The 25813-nt window shown below is 42.0% G+C and overlaps 1 protein-coding gene across 7 annotated transcripts in view; it reads left to right on the top strand.

The window, feature by feature from the left end:
• The window catches only part of Yipf1 (Yip1 domain family member 1), a 42278-nt gene extending 18005 nt beyond the window's left edge, over positions 1–24273 (top strand). For 4 of the 7 annotated variants that reach the window (XR_012449903.1, XR_012449905.1, XR_012449906.1 and 1 more), the window contains 6 exons: positions 2500–2616; positions 6227–6393; positions 6990–7172; positions 14397–14494; positions 20697–20741; positions 24020–24273. Coding sequence is in view for 2 of the 7 variants with exons in the window: in XM_074080050.1 (XP_073936151.1) it covers positions 2500–2616; positions 6227–6393; positions 6990–7172; positions 14397–14486 (557 nt within the window). In the remaining 5 variants the exon portion in view is untranslated. Of the gene's footprint in view, positions 1–2499; positions 2617–6226; positions 6394–6989; positions 7173–14396; positions 14495–19038; positions 19239–20696; positions 20742–24019 lie in introns of those variants that run through there. The other 3 variants (XR_002212172.2, XM_074080050.1, XM_020160527.2) reach the window with 3 other exon arrangements.
• The last annotated feature ends 1540 nt before the right edge of the window (positions 24274–25813 follow it).

Here is a 25813-nt window from a genome sequence, read left to right on the forward strand (position 1 = left end):
CTCTTCTGGAACATTCTTCTCTTTCCTCTCTACTTGCAAATTCCTGCTGCTCTTTAGACTCCAGCTGAGAACCCCATTCTCTAGTCTAGTGCCCTCCCTAGTTGCCCCATAGGTGGCCTATATGTCCCTCTGCCCAAACTTTCAAGATTAGCAATTTTATTATCTGCTTCCCCAGGGTGCCTGCGTCTCTGTTGTGCATCATTGTGTCCATAGCACCGAGCTCAGGGCCTAGAGCGTGAAGGGTGCTTAGAAATAATGGCTGATAGGATATGATGTTCTTTGCTTTCTAGTTCTATGGTACTATAAATTAGTACTTTGGCCTTATGTTTGGGTATTCTTAGCCCATGTATAATACACTCATGGCGAGTTTTGTTCATTCATATAACAAAGTTTTTGGTTGTGCAGTTTTTCTGGGTTTTGACTTTTGTGTCAAAATTTTTAATTTTGATTAAAATAATCCAGTGAGATTTAGCTCTTGACTGAGGTGGAGATCTTGCAGTCTAGCGAGGAAACACTAGGTAGAAAGCTGATGTTGGTGGCTCTTTGGAGCATCCCGTCGATGGCCTGTGTTCCCTTTCCTGCCTTTAGAAGATGGTGCTTGGCTTTGAAAAGTACTTACCTATTTCTGCTAGTCATCTCTCCCAATACAATCATTTTCTTGACTGGGCACAGTGGCTCGCCGCTGTAATCCCAGCTACTCAGGAGGCAGAAATCCAGAGGATCACAGTTTGAGGCCAGCCAGGGCAGAAAAAAAAAGTTCAATCATTAGGCCAGGTGTGGTGGTGCATGCCTGTGTTTCAGCTATGTGGGAAGCACAGGTAGCAGGATCACTGTCCAAGGCTGGCCTCTGGCAAAAAAGTGAGATCTTACCTGAAAAATAACAAGCAAAAAGGGGTTAAGGGTGTGACGTAAGTGGTAGAGCTCTGAGCCCTGAGTTCAAACCCCAATATTGCCAATAAATAAATAATTTCTTAATTTGGTATTATGTTACCCCAAGTTATCCCAAAGGGTATTGCAGAATATTAGTGAACTGAAAAATGAAATTCATAAAAATTTATTAAAATCTCACAATTTAAAGGTTGTATTTTTTAAAATAATATTTTATTGATTACATAGTAGCTCTGTTGTAGTTTCCATATTGTTATGCAAAGGCTGTTGGGAAGGCTTTTTTTTTTTTTCCTTCTTGGTGGTATGGAATTTGAACTCAGGGCCTCACACTTGCTAGGCAGGAGCTCTACCACTTGAGCCACTCCACCAGCTAAAGGTTGTGTTTGTGCCAGGTGTGGTGGTACATACCGGTAATCCCAACACTTGGGACAGGAGGATCTTGAGTTCAAGGCTATCCTGGGCTACATATCAAGACTTTATCTCAAAAAACAAACAACAATAACAAAATCCTATTTATGCTACATGGTACTTTTTCTAAGTACCCAAGGATAATGTTTATGAAATCAAGCAAATCATGAAAGATGTTTGCTAAGCATGGCCCACTTACCCACTCAGTGGAATGTTCTATAACAGTTAAAAAGGATAAACTGATTTTATGACTAGCTCAGATAGAATCTCTAGGCTATGTTAAGGGAAAAATAGAACAATAGAATATATACATACATGTGTTGTGTGTGTATAAATACACCATATATATATATATATATATACATATATATATATATATACATATATATATATATATATAAACATGCACGTATACATGTGTGCATTTGCTTCTATGTGTAGAATATTTCTGGCAGGATTCACCAGAAACTGGTTCCCTGGTGAGCTCTGGAGAGGTGAAATGCTGGGGCTCTGAGAGGGAGGTAGCTTTCTTTTCTCTATTCCCTTTTGTCACTTTTGAACACAAAACTACATGCATGTATTACAAAAGTAATACATGTATTACTTTTTCATTAAAAAAAGAAAACAGCCTTTAAAACTGTCTTGTCTCTAGCTTAGCATAGTAGCAGAATAAAAAAAAAAAAAGAAAAAAAATCTCTCACCTCTCTTTCTCCCCAAACAGACAAAAAATGGTGATTTAGTAGATTAGATTAAGTCTTACCTCAAGTGTCCCCCTTATCATGCTCTTCATTTATGCTGCAAAAGGACCTGTCTGATTTCACTTTATTTCTCTGGCATTAACATTTGGTCCTTAGTAAGGAAAGTAATCTTTGCTTCTTTTATTCTGATGGAGGGTTTAACAAAATGTCTATGAATTTTTTGATGATCCTCCAATAAAGGAAACTGTGCACAAATCAATGTCTTTATTCTTTTAATTGTGGAAGGTGTTTTGGTCTTTGAATTCTAATGGCCCTGGTCTTTAAGGCAGCTAATTACGGAGTTGTGTTTTGACCTTTCATAAAAGAAAATTTTCATTAAGTAAGTGTCGATTGCATCTCAATTTGTTTAGATGAATAGGGAGAGGCTGATGAGAAATTACTCTGTAAGAGTCTAAGGGCTAGTGCTTCGTTTTCCTGTTTATAAATTTCCTGGTTGCTTTTGCAGGCCCCTTTTGGATATGTGCCACATTGGTCTTTGCCATAGCAATTAGTGGGAATCTTTCCAACTTCTTAATCCATCTGGGAGAGAAGACATACCATTACGTGCCCGAGTTCCGAAAAGGTTGGTGAATAGTTTGATTCACTGTGAACACTGCAAGTTTCTAAGCGTGAGGCCTTCTGCCCTCTGAGCTTATGGGCCCAGTCTCTAGGTACTGCAGCCCCTGCTTTCTATGTTTTAGGGTTCAAGCATGCCTGCTGTCTCACAGCTTACCACCCATCTGTATAAATCCACAGCACCTTTTCTTTCTTTCTTTTTTTTTAAACTGTGGTAAAATATATATAACACACAACTTACTATTTTGAGTGTGTATTTAATGGCATAAATACATTCACAGAGTTATAAATCCACATAATTTTTAGGAAAGCAGTAAGAGAAAGCCCAGGAGCAGTTAGAATTTATTCTAAAAACTGTACAAAGTAATTAAAGAGCAGTGTGTGTGAAGGGCTTGATTGTAGCATCGCTTGTATTATGGAAGGCCTGAACACAGTAGGGGCATTGTTCTCTAAGTCGTGATGCCTCAGCTAGCTGATGTTATCCCTAACTGCCGATCATGAAGCACTGGCAGCAACCTGGGAAACAGAACTTATGCCTGTCATGTTGGCTGCTTTGTTGAAGAGAAGTCTATAAATGGTCACAGCCTGGAAAGGACAATGCAGAATTGACTGTGACCTAGTAATAAGCTTGTAAATGACATTCTTGTTTGCAAACTGCTTTTCTTGTATCAGTTAAAATAAAAAAAGAAAATAGCTTTCAGGGACTTGACGGTGATAGTTACTCCAAAGTGAGAAAGCTTGGCTTTGTAGGACAGTTGACCTGTAGCTCTTTCTCAAGTCCACCTTCCTTCTGCACCTGTTCCTGCTGAGAGGCTGCAAGGGGCTTGGGTAAGAGCACCAGCTCTGGACCAGACACTGGCTGCCAGTTCCAGCTCTGCTGTTCACTGGCTTCTAACTCTTGGGGCAAGTTCTTGGCCTCAGATTCCTCATTGGCAAAATGGAAAGAAAAATACTTACATTACAGGCCTATTTTAAGAATAAAGAGCTGATACATGGAAAGAGGTTAGAATAGTGGTTTGCACAAAATGCATCCTTTTCCTCCCCTTTACTTTGTGTGTGTGTGTGTGTGTGAGAGAGAGAGAGAGAGAGAGAGAGAGAGAGAGAGAGAGAAAACATCCATGTTCCTCCTTTTCCTCCCCTTTCCTTCTCTATTATGGAGTCAGACCTGATTTCATTCCTGACTGTTCATCAAGTATCTTTGTCTTGAATTTAACTCAGTAAATATTATCCAGGAGATAAAGGCCCTGCCTTCGGAGAGCTAATTGTTTAAGTAAAGCAAAGCTAGTTGAATGAATATTGCTGTAAGTAGTCTTAGCCTCTGTATTGCAGGTTTGCATATTGCCTGGGGATCTGGAAGTACAAGGTCTTTGCCATTCTTATTCTCTTGGACTGGGCATGCCAGTGCTAAGGAGTAATGTTGGTGTATGTACTAGTAAGGTGGTCACTGACCCTATCAATAAACATTCTCCCATGTAGTGTAGAATATGAGTCACATCTGGGTTCAGTCCTTCTTCCATCAGCTTACTCACTATGTGACCTAAATCAAACCACTTAGCTTTTCCAATCTTGTTAATTCTTCAATAAAATGAAAATATTGACTATATGAATATATAACATATAATTAATATAAAAACTAATTCTTGATTGAACATTTATTATTTATCAATCACCATTCAATTAAGAAAATGTGGTATCTATACACAATGGAATTCTATGCAGCCATGAAGAAGAACGAAATGTTATCATTCGCTGGTAAATGGATGGAATTGGAGAACATCATTCTGAGTGAGGTTAGCCTGGCCCAAAAGACCAAAAATCGTATGTTCTCCCTCATGTGGACATTAGATCAAGGGCAAACACAACAATGGGATTGGACTATAAGCACATGATAAAAGCGAGAGCACACAAGGAAGGGGTGAGGATAGGTAAGACACCTAAAAAACTAGCTAGCATTTGTTGCCCTTAACGCAGAGAAACTAAAGCAGATACCTTAAAGCAACTGAGGCCAATAGGAAAAGGGGAACGGGTACTACAGAAAAGGTTAGATCAAAAAAAATTAACCTAGAAGGTAACACACACACATAAGAAATCAATGTGAGTCAATGCCCTGTATAGCTATCCTTATCTCAACCAGCAAAAACCCTTGTTCCTTCCTATTATTGCTTATACTCTCTCTACAACAAAATTAGAAATAAGGGCAAAATAGTTTCTGCTGGGTATTGAGGGGGGGGAGAGGGAGGGGGTGGAGTGGGTGGTAAGGGAGGGGGTGGGGGCAGGGGGGAGAAATGACCCAAGCCTTGTATGCACATATGAATAACAAAAGAAAAATGAAAAAAAAATCCCCATTCTACTTAGAATAGTTCTTACCTGTTTTAACTTATTTGGTTCTAATAATCTTATACGGTAATTTGATTCCAATTTTGCAGATAGGGAAGCAGGCAGGAAGGTTACTTTGCCTGGGAGTAGAAGGTGGGCGTCTGCATGAAGTCTGCACCCTTGACTGTTATACTGCATTGCCTTTCAGTTAATGCCTGATGCCCAGCAAGTGGTCAATAACCATAGCTACAACCTGAGTAGGGCTTCCTTTTCCCTTCCCTTGGTTAGCCAAGAAAAAGGCTTGTCAACAAAATTACATCTGGCTTACTGAGGGAGTACCAACATGAAAAATCAGCTCTGGGAGCTTCAGAGTGCTCTGGACACTGCCATGTCTTAACCAGAGTCTGACTGTAATTGCCAGGGAGTCTTTGTTCTCGCCAGGATGCCTTGAGTGACTTACCTGCTCATTTCACTTCGGAAGGGCAGGTGTTACAACACAGCCAGGCTTTATTCTTTCAGTGCTGGAGATCAAACCCAAGGCCTTATGCAGGGTAGGAACTCTGCTACTCAGCTACGTCTCCAACCCCTTAGCCAGGCTTTATGATCAGAGGTTACTCCAGAATCAGGAAGACTTTTAATCGTGAGTCCTCTAGGGCATGCTGCTGCAAGAGGAGGGGGAGAGCAGGAGACAGGACAGTGATAGAAGATGAGGAGTCGCTAACTAGCACTTCCACCACTGAGGCAGAGTTATTTATGTAGAGAGAAAGTGAAGTTGAAGAATATTTCAAGCAGTTCATCAATACGCTGAACTCTGTACTTCAGAGACAGAAAGTTCTCTAAAAGCAAGCTGAGCAAGTTAATCTGTACCCAGGGCATTTTAATAAATTTGCTAAGGAAATCAGTGTCAGCTCTTATTTTGCTTGGGAAGAGGATGTGTTCTTCCAAGGGGATAGTTGCCATTTATTTGATTGAAATGCTCAGTATATTTAAAACACTTGCAGTGTGGTCACCTGAAGTATTTCAGTTGCATAATTCAGTTGCTTAATAATACTAATTGTTACTAAGTGAATTACATAAACTATATGGAAGACTCCAAAGATAAATGTTAAAAGATTCATTAGTTTGACAAACATTTATAAAACACCTACTGTGTGTCGAGTACCATGCCAGACCCAGGGAATACAGCCCAGTTATATGTGATCCCATAGTCCAATGAAGTAGACTGACATGCTAGGAGATAAGGACAGTATAGGGTGTTCGAGGCTTCATGGAGATGAAACTATCCTTTTCTGTCTCTGCAGTGTCTGCAGCAGCTGCCGTCATCTATGCCTATGCCTGGCTCGTCCCTCTTGCCCTCTGGGGCTTCCTCATGTGGAGAAACAGCAAAGTCATGAACATCGTCTCCTATTCATTTCTGGAGATCGTGTGCGTCTACGGCTACTCACTTTTCATTTACATCCCCACAGCAGTAAGTACCACATATGAAGCAGACTCTCAGTGGTGCTCTGCTCTTGGCTAAAAATTTAACCAAGACTCCTAGCCACTCAGAAGGTGGAGATCGGTGGAAAAAAGTTCACAGGACCCCATCTCAGCCAATAGAAACTGGGTGCAGTACCTCACACCTCTCATACCATGTGGGAAACGTAAATAGGAGGATTGCAATCCAGGCCAACCTAGGCATAAATGTGAGACTGCTCAAGAAATACTAAAAGCAGAAAGGGCTGAGGGAGTGGCTCAAGTATTAGAGCACCTGGCTGGCAAGTGCAAGCCCTGAGTTCAAACCCCAGTGCCACCAAACCAAAAAGAAAAAAAATTCAACTAAGAATTCCACCAGGCATTGTTTTTTTCTAGCCTAATACTCATGTGCTCCTGACAAGCCCCTTTGAATTTAAAGTTCCGCCTGAACAGGGGCTAGAGGTCCAAGTTCCTTGATTTGTACATGAACCCTTGTTAGGAAAGCATTCACCTTGGTCTGCATGCTGGTGGGGTCAGGGGCTTTATAAATGTATGTGCTGGAATGAACAAATGCCTCTCTGAAGTGCTCTCTCTTGTCTCCTCTTTCAGATACTGTGGATCATCCCCCAGAAAGCTGTTCGTTGGATTCTGGTCATGGTCGCCCTGGGCATCTCAGGATCTGTTTTGGCAATGACATTTTGGCCAGCCGTTCGTGAGGATCACCGGCGCATTGCATGGGCCACAATTGTGACCATTGTGTTGCTGCATGTGCTTCTTTCTGTGGGCTGCTTGGTACGGTCTCATTCCTGTATTCTGTTGGTGTTTTTTTTATTTGTTCTGTTTTGTTTTCTTTTGGGCAGTACTGGGGTTTGAACTCAGGGCCTCACGCTTGCTAGGCAGGTGCTGTATCACTTGAGCCACTTCATCAGCCCTTTTATGTGTTGGGTTTTTACAAGATAAGGTCTCACAAACTATTTGCCCAGGCTGGCTTCGAACTGCAATTCTCCTGATCTCTGTCACCCGAGTAGCTAGGATTACAGGCATGAGCCACCAGTGCCTGGCTTCTTCTGGTGTTTTTTAATACACAAATGCTAAAAGACCTCGAACTATTCTTTTAAAACTGACTCCATGAACTAAACATCATTTTCGCTCTCTACAGGGGAAATGGTAAAGTTATAAGAATGTGATTGTAATCTCTGGGTTTGCCTTATTTCTGGAATCTGGTTAAGATGATGGAATCTGAGGCTGGAGGCATGGCTCAAGTGATGGAATGCCTACCTAGCAAGCTCAGGGCCCTGAGTTCAAGCCCCAGTATTAAAAAAATAAATAAATAAGTAAAGATGTGTCTAGCCAGAGCAAATGAGCAAATGTGGGTGGATGTAGGGTTGGGGGGCGGGGTCCTGCCTTTGGATGCTTTGTTGATTTTGAAATTTAGTTTCATTGGTGGAAAGCTTAAGAATGGAGTTAATATACAGGTAAGTAGAGTTGTTTTAAAGGTGGACAGCATTTAAAGGAGGTTTTTGGTTTCTTGTGTGGGTATCTTTATAGGAAGAGCATGTCAGGCAGACCTAGGCAGAAGGCCAGCTTTGTCACTTGCTGGCTGTGTGAGCCTGGCCATGGTCTGTACTTCTCTGAATCTTAACTTCTTCATCTATAGCATGAGTATCGTATTTCCCACCATAGTGTCTTTCTGAGGATCAAACAAAATAATACCAGAAAGCATTTAACATGGAACTTGTCCTACAAATGCCCCCAAATCAGGTCCCTTTCCATCTCTCCTGTGTTTTCCTTTTGGATACCTGGCTGGGAAGCTGGTGAAGAGGGAGAGGCAGGAAGGAAGAACACCCCTTTCTCAGCTCTGTAAGAAATAGAGAAGGCAGACCAGACAGTGGAGTAGGGAAGTATCATTTATTAAGCACCCCTTTCATGTGGTACCTGTAGCAGGATCTTTTACCTCCTAGGCCACTTCTCAGGTAAATGGCACTGAAGCTAGGATTTTCCTGCCCATCTTGCTGCTCAAGAATTTTCTAGAAGAGAGCATAGCTCTGGAAAAGAAGGAGCCCTGAACTGGTTGATGTTTAGCACTGTGAACCAAAGCAGTTTTACCTCAAAATCTCAGTTTCCCATCTGTCAGAGATCCAGGTCTTCCTGGGCTTTTGTGAGATTTGGTGAGATGGCTGTGGAAGCCCTTGTGTAAAAAGACTTTAGGGAAAGGGGCCCATGTCATCAGAAGCTTCCACAGCCAGACTGCTATATTGCTCCTTAGTGCCCCAATAGGAATGGCCATCCTTTCCCTTGCTTTGGTCATTTCTCAACTCTGGATCCTGCCTCCTTCCTTAGAAAAAGAAGCTTATCATGAATGCCATCATAGCCCAGGATTGAATGATACTTACAACATGAGAAACATGACAAGTCATGCAAACAGAAGACAATATTTTTATTGGAAGTGCAGAGCCAGGAATGGACAGGGGAGTCACTTGAACTGAGGGGTACCAGCTAGCCCAGACAGCTTGGCTTTCTTGGGAAACATGGGTTGGTGTTTTTGCCTTGTGCAGTGAAGCATGTGACAGCCTCATACCTGTGAGTGCCTCTGGGTGAGCGAGTGCCTCTGGGTGACTGCACATGTAGGTGATCTCTAAGTTTGTACTGAACACATCTGTCAGGGATAGCTAAAGAAGCTCCCAGAGGGTGCGTCCTTGGTTGGGATGTCGAGGGATGTACAAGCCCATGTTTGGGTGGTTGCTGCTGACAGTGGAGGGACTTACATTCATTTCTGAGGCTTCACAGTGCCTAGATCTGGGCTGTACATAGACCAGTGCCAAATCACAGGCTGTGTTGAACATAGAAGACCCTAGACCCTGGAGATAGTACAACTGGATTGGAATCCTGCTCAGACACAGTTGTGTAGCCTTGGCAAATCTCTCTCTGAGACTCAGCTTCTCTTCTTTAAAATGGTGATCAAATTGCCTCTTATAGGGTTTCTGAGCTGGTTAATGGTTATGTGCTTGGTGCATAGTAGGTGCTCCCCAAGTGATAGCTGAGATTGCTAAGCATTTGTGGAATTAACAAATCATAGAATTAAAGCCTGTTAAAGAAATGGTGCTTTGAGATCATTTTTTTTTTCCAGTTCTTATACTTTATAGATGAGAAAACTGAGGCCCATAGAGATGCAGGGACTTGTCCAGAGTCAGTGTGAATCAGTAGCAGAACCAGATGCAGGCCTGTGTCTTATGGCTCATTTCGTCTGAGAGGCTTCATCCAGTAGCTCCTGCACTGTGGGCTTTCCTGACTCTGCAATCCTGGGAGAGGATTGGGGGAGCCCAAAGTAATATGGGGTACTCTGGCTTCACCTCTGTCCCACCTCTCCTCCCCCTGGAACTCTCCTTCCTCTGCCTCAGAAAACAGCTGCAGGCAGGGGCCCTGGGAAGGACACCTTTTAAAAGTAGTGTAGGATTGCTCTGGGAGTGTGACAACCTAGACAGAGTGTACAGAAAAAAGGCATTCATGGGAAACTGAAAAGGTCTAAAACTTAAGGAAGCTCCAGCGTGTCATGCTGGTGCCCCCTTCTGGTTGAGAGAGGAGAACTGGTGAAAAAATGATTCTTGGTGTCTTTTTTAACTTTTTACCTTCCTAAGGCACTGATGCCAGGTTGGTCATGAGCCTTCAGTAGTCCTTGGTATGCTAACGGATTCACCTTTCAAAGAACCAGCATTCAGGGCTAACAAGATGGTGTTTTCCTGGGCTAATGTTAGAATTTTCAGACCGCAAGTCAGAAGACAAGATCCTTCTTGCTGTCTTCCCTCTTCCACCTCCTTCTAACTTTTGACAGTTAAATTGTAGATGGTGACTAGAGGCATTCAGCAAACCTTTCACTTCCAAGCTGAAAAATTAGATGAATCATGCCTAGCACTTTTTTTTCAAGATCTTTGCAGAGAGCCAGATAACTGGTTAGCAGCCATCTGTTGCAGCTCAGTTCATTTACACAGATTGTTTACACAGTGTGCCAGGCCCTGTGCAAGGTGCTGGTGACACAAAGACTGAGACAGAGACAGTCTCTATATATGTAGTAATTATGAATGTGTCTTTTTTTTTCTTTTATTATTCATATGTGCATACAAGGCTTGGGTCATTTCTCCCCCCTGCCCCCACCCCCTCCCTTACCACCCACTCCGCCCCCTCCCTCTCCCCACCCCAATACCCAGCAGAAACTATTTTGCCCTTATTTCTAATTTTGTTGTAGAGAGAGTATAAGCTATAATAGGAAGGAACAGGGTTTTTGCTGGTTGAGATAAGGATAGCTATACAGGGCATTGACTCACATTGATTTCCTGTGCGTGTGTGTTACCTTCTAGGTTAATTCTTTTTGATCTAACCTTTTCTCTAGTTCCTGGTCCCCTTTTCCTTTTGGCCTCAGTTGCTTTTAAGGTATCTGCTTTAGTTTCTCTGTGTTAATGGCAACGAATGCTAGCTAGTTTTTTAGGTGTCTTACCTGTCCTCACCCCTTCCTTGTGTGCTCTCGCTTTTATCATGTGCTCAAAGTCCAATCCCATTGTTGTGTTTGCCCTTGATCTAATGTCCACATATGAGGGAGAACATACGATTTTTGGTCTTTTGGGCCAGGCTAACCTCACTCAGAATGATGTTCTCCAATTCCATCCATTTACCAGCGAATGATAATATTGCGTTCTTCTTCATGGCTGCATAAAATTCCATTGTGTATAGATACCACATTTTCTTAATCCATTCGTCAGTGGTGGGGCATCTTGGCTGTTTTCATAACTTGGCTATTGTGAATAGTGCCGCAATAAACATGGGTGGGCAGGTGCCTCTAGAGTAACCTGTGTCACAGTCTTTTGGGTATATCCCCAAGAGTGATATTGCTGGATCAAATGGTAGATCAATGTCTAGCTTTTTAAGTAGCCTCCAAATTTTTTTCCAGAGTGGTTGTACTAGTTTACATTCCCACCAACAGTGTAAGAGGGTTCCTTTTTCCCTGCATCCTCGCCAACACCTGTTGGTGGTGGTGTTGCTGATGATGGCTATTCTAACAGGGGTGAGGTGGAATCTTAGCGTGGTTTTAATTTGCATTTCCTTTATTGCTAGAGATGGTGAGCATTTTTTCATGTGTTTTTTGGCCATTTGAATTTCTTCTTTTGAGAAAGTTCTGTTTAGTTCACTTGTCCATTTCTTTATTGGTTCATTAGTTTTGGGAGAATTTAGTTTTTTAAGTTCCCTATATATTCTGGTTATCAGTCCTTTGATGTATAGCTGGCAAATATTTTCTCCCACTCTGTGGGTGTTCTCTTCAGTTTAGAGACCATTTCTTTTGATGAACAGAAGCTTTTTAGTTTTATGAGGTCCCATTTATCTATGCTATCTCTTAGTTTGCTGTGCTGCTGGGGTTTCGTTGAGAAAGTTCTTACCTATACCTACTAATTCCAGAGTATTTCCTACTCTTTCCTGTATCATCTTTAGAGTTTGTGGTCTGATATTAAGATCCTTGATCCATTTTGAGTTAATCTTGGTATAGGGTGATATACATGGATCTAGTTTCAGTTTTTTGCAGACTGCTAACCAGTTTTCCCAGCAGTTTTTGTTGAAGAGGCTGCTATTTCTCCATCGTATATTTTTAGCTCCTTTGTCAAAGACAAGTTGGTTATAGTTGTGTGGCTTCATATCTGGATCCTCTATTCTGTTCCACTGGTCTTCATGTCTGGTTTTGTGCCAGTACCATGCTGTTTTTATTGCTACTGCTTTGTAATATAGTTTGAAGTCAGGTATTGTGATACCTCCTGCATTATTCTTTTGACTGAGTATTGCCTTGGCTATTCGTGGCTTCCTGTGTTTCCATATAAATTTCACGGTAGATTTTTCAATCTCTTTAATGAATGTCATTGGAATTTTGATGGGAATTGCATTAAACATGTAGATTACTTTGGGGAGTATCGACATTTTTACTATGTTGATTCTACCAATCCACAAGCATGGGAGATCTCTCCACTTTCTATAGTCTTCCTCAATCTCTTTCTTCAGAAGTGTATAGTTTTCCTTGTAGAGGTCTTTCACATCTTTTGTTAGGTTTACACCTAGTATTTGATTTTTTTTGAGGCTATTGTAAATGGAATTGTTTTCATACATTCTTTTTCCGTTTGCTCATTATTAGTGTATAGAAATGCTAATGATTTTTCTATGTTGATTTTATATCCTGCTACCTTGCTATAGCTATTGATGATGTCTAGAAGCTTCTGAGTAGAGTTTTTTGGGTCTTTAAGGTATAGGATCATGTCGTCTGCAAATAGGGATATTTTAACAGTTTCTTTACCTATTTGTATTCCTTTTATTCCTTCTTCTTGCCAAATTGCTCTGGCTCGGAATTCCAGTACTATGTTGAATAGGAGTGGAGATAGTGGGCATCCTTGTCTGGTTCCTGATTTTAGAGGGAATGGTTTCAGTTTTTCTCCGTTAAGTATAATGCTGGCTGTAGGTTTGTCATATATAGCTTTTATAATGTTGAGGTACTTTCCTTCTATTCCTAGTTTTCTTAGAGCTTTTATCATGAAATGGTGTTGGATCTTATCAAAGGCTTTTTCTGCATCTATTGAGATGATCAAGTGGTTTTTGTCTTTGCTTCTGTTAATGTGGTTTATTACGTTTATTGATTTTCGTATGTTGAACCACCCCTGCATCCCTGGGATGAAGCCTACTTGGTCGTGGTGAATAATCTTTTTGATGTGTCGTTGAATTCGGTTTGCCATTATTTTGTTGAGGATTTTTATGTCAGTGTTCATTAAGGAGATTGACCTATAGTTCTCCTTTTTGGAGGTGTCTTTGCCTGGTTTTGGGATAAGTGTAATACTGGCTTCATAAAATGTGTTCGGCGGTTTTCTTTCCCTTTCTATTTCGTGGAACAGTTTAAGGAGGGTTGGTATCAGTTCTTCTTTAAAGGTCTGATAGAATTCAGCAGAGAATCCATCAGGTCCTGGACTTTTCTTTTTGGGGAGACTCTTGATTGCTGCTTCAATTTCATTTTGTGTTATAGATCTATTCAGGTGATTAATTTCCTCTTGGTTCAGTTTTGGATGGTCATATGTATCTAGAAATCTGTCCATTTCTTTAAGATTTTCAAATTTATTTGAATATAGGTTCTCAAAGTAGTCTCTGATGATTTCCTGGACTTCCATGGTGTTTGTTGTTATCTCTCCTTTTGCATTCCTGATTCTACTAATTTGGGTTTTTTCTCTCCTCATTTTAGTCAGGTTTGCCAGGGGTCTATCGATCTTGTTTATTTTTTCAAAGAACCAACTTTTTGTTTCATTAATTCTTTGTACGGTTTTTTTGGTTTCTATTTCGTTGATTTCAGCTCTTACTTTTATTATTTCTCTCCTTCTATTTGTTTTGGGATTTGCTTGTTCTTGTTTTTCTAGGAGTTTGAGATGTATCATTAGGTCATTGATTTGGGATCTTTCAGTCTTTTTAATGTATGCACTCATGGCTATAAACTTTCCTCTCAGGACTGCCTTAGCTGTGTCCCATAGGTTCCGGTAGGTTGTGTTTTCATTTTCATTGACTTCCAGGAACTTTTTAATTTCCTCTTTTATTTCATCGATGGTCCATTCTTCATTAAGTAATATGTTATTTAGTTTCCAGCTGTTTGTATATTTTTTGTCTTTACTTTTGTTGTTGAGTTCTACTTTTACTGCATTGTGATCAGATGGTATGCACGGTATAATTTCTATTTTCTTATATTTGCTGAGACTTGCTTGTGCCCTAGGATATGATCTATTTTGGAGAAGATGAATGTGCCTTTTGAAGTCAGATGGACCTAGCCTTGAGTGTTGGCTCCACATGCACTTGGTCAAACAACATCTCTCTGAGCTTCACGGTGTGATGACTACTGTGGTAGGGGGAGAGTAGGGGCCATGAGAGCCCAGAAGCACTATTAACATGGAGCCTAGAAGAGCACTCAACTGGACCAGTGTTTTCTGACTTCGTTATGGGTCTCTTTTTTTTCTACAGGCATACTTTTTTGATGCACCAGAGATGGACCATCTCCCAACAACCACAGTTACTCCAAACCAAACAGTTGCAGCAATCAAGTTCAGCTAATGAGACAAGTAAGAGATTACATTTTCGTCTTGTGGTATGATATTGTAAAGAATGGGCAGGTAGGCCATGTGTGATGGTGCATGCCTATAATTCCATCTTCTTGAGAGGAGTTGATTGGATTGATCACAGTTCAAGGCTAGCTCAGGCACAGAAAAGTTAGCAAGAGCCCATCTCAACCAACAAGCTAGGTGTAGTGATGCTATACTTATGCAAGCAGCTGTGAGACAGACATAGGTAGGAGGATCACGATCCAGGCCAGCCTTGGCAAAAATGCAAGACCCTATCTAAAAAATAACTAAAGCAAAAGAGGGCTAGAGGCCATATGGCTCAAGTGATAGAGCACCTGACTAGCAAAGGCAGGGTCCTGAGTTCAAACTCTGTCAGCATCGGAACAGGGCTGGATCCTTTCTTCTTTCTGCACAATTTCATCGGGGTGGGAGGTGTGCATGTATTGTACTGTGCATGTGTCCCTATTGCTGAAAGCTTCTGTTTTGAAGCCACATGCTAAACTCAGAGTTGGGTACATGAGCTCTTAGATTCTGCTGCAGAATCCCTCCCTTCATTCTAGCATTCCCTCCCTTTCTCTCCCTTCCCCTCCATGTCATTTCCAGCAGCACCGTAGGGGTTTGTCCATCACATAACAGTCCTAGTGGTTTTTTTGGTGTCTCAGTGACTTCTCAGGCTGATTTCAGACCCTGAGTTGGTCCCTCTTGCATGGAATTGCTCCTGGAGCTCTCCAGAGGCTTCTGAATTTTCATGTCTTGTTGGTTTAGGGCCTCTGAGGTGACTCCACTGCCAGTGGTTAGCTCATTGGCATTCAGGAAAAAGATGCATGTCACAGTTTGCTCCTTGCCTCCTTGTTCCTCCTTAGGGTGTCAAGGCTGCAGCCATGCTGAACTTCCCCCCACTCCTGCCCTGTGCTGGGCATTGAATCCAGGGCCTTGTGTCTGCTAAGTGAGCACTTTACCACTGAGCTACACCCCCAGTGCCATGCTGAACTTTTTGCCATTGCTGGAATGTATGATGTATTTGCACTTGCAGTTCCACTTGTCTGAAATATTTCTTCCCTTCCAACACTTCCAACACTGTCACTTACCTTGTGATCCCATTACACTTCATTTTATACGTACATCACTCTCTTGTGGCACTCAAAGCACTAATTGTCTATCTGTGTGTCCATCTTCCTGTCTGTTAACTTCTTCAGTCACTTGGTCATTTGCTTGTTCTCTCTGTCCTAATGTGTCTCCCCAGTTAGAATCAGCTGCTTGAGAACAAGGGGTAGGCTTCATTGCCTAGCACCTAACCTGGTCTACAGGCTGCTCGGTGAGCATTTGTGGAATGAGTGAGTGAAGCCACATTCTCACATGATCTTACTATGGATCAAGAACCTTTACTCTGACTTGTAATTCACTGACTGTCCTTTCTGCTGCTGTCTCATAGAACAGAGGGCTGTGTGCTTTACTGTAAAAAAAAATCAGGGCTTTACTATAAAAAACAAAACAAAGCATAAAAGATCAAATTAAATTAAATCCCCCTCATTCCACACACTTGCAGTGTACCTCAGGCAAGGGGCTCACTCTCTTTGAGCCTCAGCTAACTTATCTATAAAATCAGGATAACAACCTACATTAGAAGATTGTAGTGAAGATTAGACATAGCGTTTATAAAAGCTGCCGGCGCGGAGATGCTCAGTAAATAAAATCAAAGCTATTGTCCCACTGAGAGTTGGCCAGTAATTTGTATTGAAATTTAGCAGTTCTCGCTGACTTTGCCTCGACCCTTTACTTCCTGTTTGTTAAACAAATGGGGCTTTTCCCTCTTCACTGAGGAATTCAGGTTGCAGTTTCCTACCAGTTGACAAGATGTGATGGCAAAAGGTGCCTTCAGTGACCTGTTTGGTAAGATAGTCTCCCTGGCTGATGGAGTGACTAGGGACCTATTATAAAATATCACAGACCACCTCCTCTTCTCATGGGTATGTGCTGTTAGAATCAAAGGTCAGAGCCCTGGCAGTCAGCAGGGGCTTCCTCATTTTACAGTAAGGAAGCAAAGGGCAAGTGTCTTGTCCAAGGCCACCCAAGTGTGGTGGCAAATTTACATTTGTACATGAAGTTCTATTTTACAAGATACCAGGTCACTCCCTTTTTGGCTACTCCTACCAGCCCTGTCCACCCTGTTGTATAGATGGGGAGACAGGACTGAATATAGCTGAGTAGATCACCTCCTGCTTAGAGGCCACGCTTGAACATAGGTCTTAGGGAGCCAGTTTCTGAGGCTTTCTGCTCCTCCATTTTTGGCACTGATGTCTTTTCATCACTAAAACTCACAGGCTGCACTGCTGGCATTTGGCTGGTTTTTTTTGGTTTTTTTTGAGGTATGGTCTTACTATGTAGCCCAGGCTGGCTTCAAACTCATGATCCTCCTGCCTCATCCTCTTAAGTGCAAGGATTTCAGGCACACCTGGGTGGGACAGTCTTACTTGACTTGACCTCTTCAGCACCTGGCCTAGTGCCCAGCAGGTCTAGGTAGCACAGGCACCCAATTTGTGTTGGAAGGTAGACAGTCCTTTATGACATGAAGGCACAAGTCAGGATGAGGGTTTTTCCACCGAGCTTAGGGCCACCATTTATTTACTTACACACTATTAAATCTACTCTGTGACCTCTGTGGGCCATGCCTTGGGGACCTAGACAATCAGATACAGATTTGAGGAACCTCAGTCTGATGGGTACAGCAGCCTAACAGGTGAGGGCACATTGTGTGAGAAGTTCCTCAGACAGGTTACCATCTGAGCACTGTCTGGGCGCAGAAGGAGTGACATAGTTGATTCCACAGGGGAGTCTTGTTTGAACAGGGTCCTAAAGTTGAGTACAAGTAATAAACTACCTGTTGTTTTGTAAAAGCAGTCTGTTCCCATGGCTGTGGGGAAGGAAAGATACAGGCTGAGCAGTGGGACATGATGATACCACGTGGGCTCGTATGTCTGAGAACAAGGAAGTCTGAGCCCAGCTGGAGAGGGAGTGAGAGAGAACACAGGGGCAACAGTTGCCCGGGCCTCTCCTTTGGCCCAGAATACCTGACATCACTTTGTGGGGGACTCTCTTGACCTGCCCCTGAGCTGCAACTTCAGTCCCTTCCTTATAATTTGTTGTAAAGGCTCCAAACCAAGAACCCCAGGTGCTGTACTTGAGAGAGTCAGAGCCGTGTCTGAGAAGAGTCTGGCCCTCGGGACCCTTGAAGGTCTCACAGCCTGGTTTACACAGATTTGACACCTGGGCCTTTGCTCAGATCTGGTGACTTGGGTGTCAGCGCCTGCATTTGGGTGTCAAGTCTCCAAATGAGATAGTGATGAACGGCTTCTTTGTAGCCTCTCTGGCAGAAGCATCAATTGCTTTGCCAATAAGAGAGGCTGTCCAGAACCCTGGGCACTACAGATTTATGAACTGGCTTGCCTTCTGCTGTAATCTCTGGACTCCCAGCTTTCACAGAAAAAGGATGGCTTCTAATTTCAACAATAACCTTCCCTGTGTAAATCTGTGCATGGGAAGGCTTAGCCTGGAACGGTTCCTGCGAGGGCATTAACCCCTTCTCTCCCTGGCACCTCAGGATCCCAGAAGAGCCTCTAATTACTTGGGAGCAGTACAGTTACCCCTATATACATCATCGAAATAGTATAAAAGTCTCTGGCTTCCAGTCTTACTTTTTCACTAACTTATCACTTGAGGACCCTGTCGTTTCTTCTCTGAGTGCCAAGACCCAGGTGAAGCCTAGAAGCTACCTGGAAAGCTCCACTTTGGCTTGAGGGATGGAGTGTATAAAGGGCCGCATGCAGACTGGAGCTCTTCCTATGGGCGTCCTTTCTGAGGAGGGCAGCCAGCCGATAACTGTGCTGCAGTGATAAAGGCTTTACTAATAGATGAACAAGGGGCTTCTGGAGAGTCCTTTGCAATTAAAACCCCACTGATTGCCTTCACAGACTCTGTATGCAATTATCCTTTCATGCACTTGTGTCAGACTATTCGCCAAAGGTACAAACCATTTTACTAGGTTCATGCACATTGATTCTTTTATTCTGGAATCGGCTTTAACTTAGTGCTGTAATTCCCATAGCATGACATCCAAACTGCATGATTTCACGCCCTTGCTATGTGGTTTTCTGTCCTTTCCATTCCATGTCTGAAGCATCCCTGCCCAAAAAATCTGGTTTCAGTCACTGGGCTATTTCTTCCTTAGCTTTCATCTTCATTCCCCTTCTTTTAGATAGGTTGGGAGAATTTGGGATGGCAAATGGGTCAACTTAATAAATTTTTTTCTTTGTTTAACGTAGTGAAGATTTTTAACATAGACAAAGGTAGAGGAGCCGGGCGTAGAGGCACAGGCCTCTAAACCCAGCACTCAGGAGGCAGAGGCAGAAAGGCTGTGGGTTTGAGGTCAATCTGTGCTACACACGGAGACCCTGTTTCAAAAAAGAGTAGAGTGGGTAATAAATGTAAAGTTATTATTTGTATTGTACTGACAATTGCCAACTTATTCCTCTCTTATTTATCCATAGGCCTGTCTACTCCCCTGTTGTTATTTTGAGGCAGGATCTCACTAAACAGCCCAGGCTGACCTTGAACTCAGGATTTTCCCTCTACCTCCTGAGTGCTTGGATTACACCACATTCATTTTCCTCCTTTTTTTTTTTTTTTGGACAACTCAAAAAAATAAAATTCTGGTTTCCCCATATTATTCTGAAGCAAATCTAAGACATCCTATTATTTCATTCATACATATTTAAATTCTGTATCTATAAAAAATACACTTTTAAAAACATCACCACAATACCATAATCATCATATCTAGAAAATAACTCTCTAATATCAAACACATTTCAGTATTTGAATTTTAAGTTACTTTATAAATATCATAACTTTTTCAGCTTGTTTGATTCAGATCTAAATTAGGTCTACTTATTGCAATCTGTTGATGTGTTTATATATTATTATAGATTCCTACTCCATCTTCCTCTCACTCTCCCTTTCTTTCCCTTTGCCATTTATCTGTTGGAGAATCATTTGGCCTGTAGTTTCTATCTGTATGGATTTTGCTGATTATTTTGTGATTTACTTTATTTGTTGTTCTGTTCTCTGAATTAGTGATTGAAAATAAAGACTTGATCAGATTCATGTTTGCTTTTTCTCTGTGTATTTTTTGGCAAGACTACTTGATAATGTGCTGTTAAATTCTTCCACCCTAAAAATCATAATGTCTAATTCTCTTTAATGTTATAGGCCATGAGCAAACAATGCCTAGATCTGTTAATCCACTAGGGATCTCAAAGTGATATTTCATGTCTATCTTTATTACTTATTAAATAAAGTACTTCTTTTTTTTTTTTTTTAACAGACAGGATCTCACAATGTAGCCTAGGCTGACCTTGAATTCACTGTCCTCTGCCTAAGCTTCCTGAGTGCTGGGATTACAGACACATGCTCCCATGTCCAGCTAGAATACTTTTTAGAGAGTTTTCTTTTTTTTTGGCAGCATGGAATCTGAACTCAGGGCCTGATACTCACTAAGCGGGCGCTCTACCACTTGAGCCACATCCCAACCCTAGAATACTTTTTAAATAAGAACTTCCCACATCTGTTTGGTTACCCAGTTTGTATGGGACAGACAAGAGAAATTACTCCTTTTTTTGTTTCCTTCCTTTCAAAATAGTAGTTGATTCACTAGAACTCTTCAGCAACGACCCATTAGCTGTAGTCCATTGCTAGTACCATCTTTATTGATGCTCAAATTGTCCCATTTTTGGCTATTGGAAGCCTCTTCAGGTTGGCTTCTGAGTGTTGTTGACATGGCCTTAAGAATCTCTGATAACCACAATAACTGCCTTGCTATCTGTTGTGACAAAATATTCCAGGCTCATTTTCAACATTTCCTATTCCAGATCAGGCCATTTCTCTAAGGAGTCCTGGTTCCTTTCAGAGGGGAAAAAGTACTTCAGGATCACAAAGTGGATGCTAATGATGCTCATTGCAATGGCTTGGGCATTGTTTACAGGCCTGTTGTATTCAGAGCTAGGAAGTGGTAGTCTGCTTGTTTGTTTACTTGCTTTTAAAGGAAGATACCTTGTGAGTTCATACTGATACTTCCCACTCCTGTTTACTATCACAAAGTTTTTACTGAATTCTTATATTTGTGTATCTCCTTTCTCTCTTGCTAAAGGTCTCACTTTCCATGATGCTAGCAGTTATAGAATTGGAATATCAAGTAAGTATCTACTTGTTTTATCCACTGTACACTTCCTATACATTTGTAACAATCTAATAATAACAGTATCACCATTACCACTAATGTGAGCTCTAGAATGTCCTTCCTTTCCTTGTTAACTTGGCAATTTTCTATTGATCCTTTATGACCCACTTCAGGTATATATGTATTAACTTTCCCAAGTAATAATACTTACTTTCGTCTCTGTGCTCTTCTATAGCTCTTAGTATTTCTTCTATTACAGCAATTTTCTTTCTTTCTTTTTTTTTTTGGTGGCACTGGATTTAAACTCAGGGCCTCACACTTGCTAGGCAGGTGGTCTACCAATTGAGCCACTCACCAACCCATTTTTGTGTTGGATATTTTTAGGATAGGGTCTCACGAATTATTTATTTATTATTATTTTTATTTATTTATTTTTTATTTATTTATTATTTATTTGAAGTCTGGCTTCAAAGTGGGATCCTCCTGATCTCTGCCTCCTGAGTAGCTAGGATTACAGGCATGAGTCACCAGCACCCGGTTGCAATTTTCATATTTACTGTAACTTCCTAGACTTCAAGTTCCTTGAAGACAGGACTTTATTCACCGATATGGCCCCAGAACCCAGCAAACACTCAGAGAAAGCTTGATTTTGATCAAGTGATAATTGTGTATATCCTGAGGCACTCACAACTTTCCTGGCAAAGTGACTTTGGAAGTGTCACTCCAAATGAATGAGACCCTCATTCACTGAGGGTCTACCCTGAGTGAGGTGCCAAGACTAATGAGGTAAACAGTGGTGATAGGTCCTTACCCTCCCAGACTGGGCTCCCCAGTTTTATATCCCATGCATCACACGGACTAGAAGACCCTTCTAAATTAAAGAGATGACTATGGGAACTTCTTACTGGAACACCCCAGAGCAGGGTGGTAACCATGGCCAGGTATGGGTGTAGTAACGAGGTAAGGAAAGGAACAGGGAACATCCAAGCCATGTTGGGGCCATCCAAGATGGGGAGCCAGAGTGGCCAGGTCAAGTCTCAGGCAGAGAAGTACAGGCACTCTTTGAGAGAGAAAAGTGCTAGCTGATACTGACATTATGGACTAAGTTGGTGCCAAGGCCAGCATCATCTTACTCTCCACCCTCTGCCCTAAGTGCCAGAAGGCCGCTGCTTCTCTGCAGGCCACAACTGAAAGCTGACAATAGCAGAAGAGAATGTTCTGTTTAGTCTTGACACTGATTTGGAACAGACAGCTAGAAAGGTGAGAGAAAAACAGAGCATATATTTATGAAAATAAACCCTTTAGTGCTTGCAGTGGGATAGTTTGTCTCACCTTGATTTAGCATTTCAGAAACCCAAGCTGGTGTTTCCAGAAGGCTTTTACTCTAGCAAATTACAGCTTCCACCCTTCTGCAGCCACTTGTCACAGACACTTTATTGGCTGCATTTCCCTTCTCTTGAGCCAGTAGACTTGGGCAGATAGCCCTTGCTCCAGCTTCCCCTTCATGGTATGGTCCAGCATTGACATCTGAATGTGGGACTGCCCCTGCTGATGTTTCCAAAGAGGCCTTGGCTCACCTCTTAAGTGAAAGCTCATGCATTAGGAGCCCTTCTCTGCCACATGCCTTCATCTCCCCCGGATTTAACTCTTTCCAAGTTCCCATCACTTATAAATCCCTGACTCAGTGCCTCAACTTCATTACATCCCAAACTAAAGTCATGCTTCCTACAACCAGATCATCCATGTTTCCCCTTCTCAGCAAATGGTACCACCATGCACGCTTGTCCCTGACGTGAGACTAGGTTAGAGCCTTTATTGTACCCTATCATAGTAATTATAATTAATAAACTAACATTTTATGTATTTGTTTTACTTTGTTCTTTCCCCTGCTAGATTGTAAGTTTCTTTTCTTTTTCTTTTTTCTTTTTTTTTTTTTTTTTTTGTGGGACTGGGGTTTGAACTCAGGGCTTCACATTTGCAAAACAGGCATTCTACCACTTGAGCCACACCACCAGTCCAACTGTAAGTTTTGAACCCTGGGATAATGCCTATCTTGTTTATCATTGTACTCAGGGCCTGCAACAGTGCCTGGCACATGAGTCTTCTTTAAATATTTGTTGTTTTAATTAAAAACTCCACCCCAGGCCAGGTGTAGTGGTTCATACCTGTAATCCCAGCTGCTTAGGAGGTGGAGATAAGGAGGATCATGGTTCAAAGTCAGCCTGAGCAAAAATCTAGGTAGATTCCATCTCAACAAAAAGCTGGGAATGGTGGCATGCACCTGTGATCCTACTATGTGGGAGACTGTAGGTAGGAGGACATTGCTCTGAGGCTGAACCTGGGCAAAAAATGTGAGACACTACCTTAAAAATAACCAAAGTAGAAAAGGACTAAAGGTGTGGCTTGAGTGGTAGAATGTCTCCCTAGCAAGCATCTGCATTCAAACCCTAGCACTGCCAAAAAAAAAAAAAAAAAAGGAAAAAGAAATCCACCCAGTCACCCAAGCTAGAAAGTCAAAGTCAATGAAGATTCTTCCGTCTTGCCTACATCTTATCAGTCAACAAGAGTTGTGTCTCCCATTTCTGAGTGCGCCTCAGGTCTGTGCTATGGTTGCCATATGTGTTCAGGACCTGCTCATTTCCCATTTGAACTGTGGTAACGGCTTAATAGTTTTTTCCATCTCTTTGCTTTTCCTCCTTTCTAACCCATCCTTTATTCAGGGGTTTTCAAGAATAAATAAACCTAACTGTATCTTCAACTATGTTGCCTCTTTACATAGACCCCATCCCACTCCCCTTTTTTTTTCCTTTGGCCACCTGTTGTCTAAAAGAGAAACCCTAAATTCCCCAGATTGCCATGATCTACTCCAAATCTTTGAGTCCTGATGACCTTGTGTTTAACCTTGCTTTCAACTACCACACATGGCTTTCCAGTTCCCAAATCATTGTAAGTCCCTCTATATCCCTTTTATTGTCCCTCCTCTGTGCCCAACACAAGCTGCCCCAGAGAAGAGACAGAAAGAAGGGGGTGAAAGGAACTTGTGGATCTGAGTGGGAGAAGGTCCCTGAGTTTCCAAGGAAATAGAGGAGAGCCTGAAAAAATTGCCATCTCCCTTCCAACAGTGATCACTACTTTGAACAAGAAATCAGGGTTCCAGTCTCAAGATTTTGGGAGTTGGAGGCAGCATTGGTGGTGAAGTTACACATTTAATCATTAAATACCCTTTTTGATGGCTTAGCTCCTTTCTGTAGGGAAGAATCTTTATCTTGAAAGTTATCTTTTTTGTTTTTCAGTTCTCTTTTATGTTTTGGGAGTGTGGTTCTTCTGGATATGGCATCCACTGACCTATAGCAGAATGGCCAACGCCAGCAAGAAACTGACAGATGTACCATGCTGAAGCCACATTGCCTGTTTAACAACCAAAATGTAAGGGTTGGTGTGGGGGTGTAGCAGAGTGGTAGAGCACTTGCCTGGCATGTGTGAGGCCTGGATTCAAACCCCAGCTCCACACACACAGACACACAATAAATAAATTAAATATTGTTCAGCACATGTGTCTTTCAGTTCTTTTCCACCACTGAGTACTGCTGTGACTTGCGCTGATTGGGAATGAAGTGTGAGGGAGTGGGTTAGGCATGCCCACATGCCCCCCATTTGCTTCCCACAGGCAGACAAGACACGACATGCTTCACTGTAGGGCCGCCCCTCCCACCTGAAAGAGACCTAACTTCTGTCCTTTCTCTGTATTATATCCTTCTCACTCCAAAAACTTATCCTCACACTCCTAAAGTAGACAAACAGATTAATTGGGAACTTGGAAATTTATCTTTGGTAACCTGATATTGGGCAACTTAGGTTGCAAAATGACTACCTTACATAATGTCTGTGTCTGCATTTTGTCACTTTGACCTCAAGTCTTTCCTTGAGGTCTTTATCTTTAGTGTGCTTGGGGATGCTGGAAGTCTGATTTAATGTGGAGCTGTTATGATTGTAGGCTAAAATGGACATCTGAGACCCCACCTCCAAAATAACCAGAGCAAAATGGACTGGAGGTGTGGCTCAAGAGATGGAGTGCCTGCGTGGCAAGCACGAAGCCCTGAGTTCAAACCTCAGTCCCACCAAAGAGATAAAAAAAAGCAAAGCCAGGGGGAAATCCTACATTCTAGAACAATAAAAATAAATCAGCATCCTAGAGAAAGTGGCAAAAGCAGAAGGCAGGCAAGGGAGATCTAAAGGTGTTACCACTGTCCTTGAAGAAATAAAAAATAGGGATGGAAATGTGGCTGAATTGGTAGGGTGCTAGCCTAGCAAGCACAAAGCCCGGAGTTCAAACCCCAGCGCCACCAAAAAGACAAAACAAACCAAAAAAAGCAATAGAGAAGAATAAATATGAATTCCTATAACTAAAAAATATTTTCCTAAGAAAAAAATCTAAGCTAGGCACAGTGGTCCAAGCTTGTAGTCCCAGCATTCAGGAGGCAGAGGCAGGAAGGTGAAGAGTCCAGGCCAAACTGGGCTACATAGTAAGATCCCATCCCTACACCCCTCACCCCCAACTTAAAAGATACCACTGGGCACCAGTGGCTCACGCCTATAATCCTAGCTACTTGGAAGATGGAGATCAGGAGGATCAAAGTTCGAGCCAGTCTAGGAAACTAGTTCATGAGACCCCATCTGCAAAGTAACCAGAGCAAAATGGACTGGAAGTGTGGCTTAAGCAGTAGAATGCCTGCTTTGTAAGTGTGAAGCCCTGAGTTCAAACCTCAGTCTCACCCAAAAAAAAAAAAAAAGACATGATATAGAAAGGATACACCTCATTTGGAGAAATCAACACAGAAGATCAACATGGAGACATATTCTAGTAAAATTAGTAGAATTTTAAAGAAAAATGTTTGAGGCATACAGGGTTGTTGGAATTAAAGACCCTCCGGTGCCAAAAAACAAACACACCAGAGACAGAGAAAATCTTGATGAGGCAATTTCTATTGATTTAAAAGGGTGCAAGCACGTATTCACTCCAGCTGAGCGGACACGTGAACACAAAATGGTCGACAGTGACTCCTCCTCATATCCCTGACGCAGTTGTA

The sequence above is a fragment of the Castor canadensis genome, chromosome 7, assembly GCF_047511655.1.
Source record: "Castor canadensis chromosome 7, mCasCan1.hap1v2, whole genome shotgun sequence".
NCBI classification, from domain to species: domain Eukaryota; kingdom Metazoa; phylum Chordata; class Mammalia; order Rodentia; family Castoridae; genus Castor; species Castor canadensis.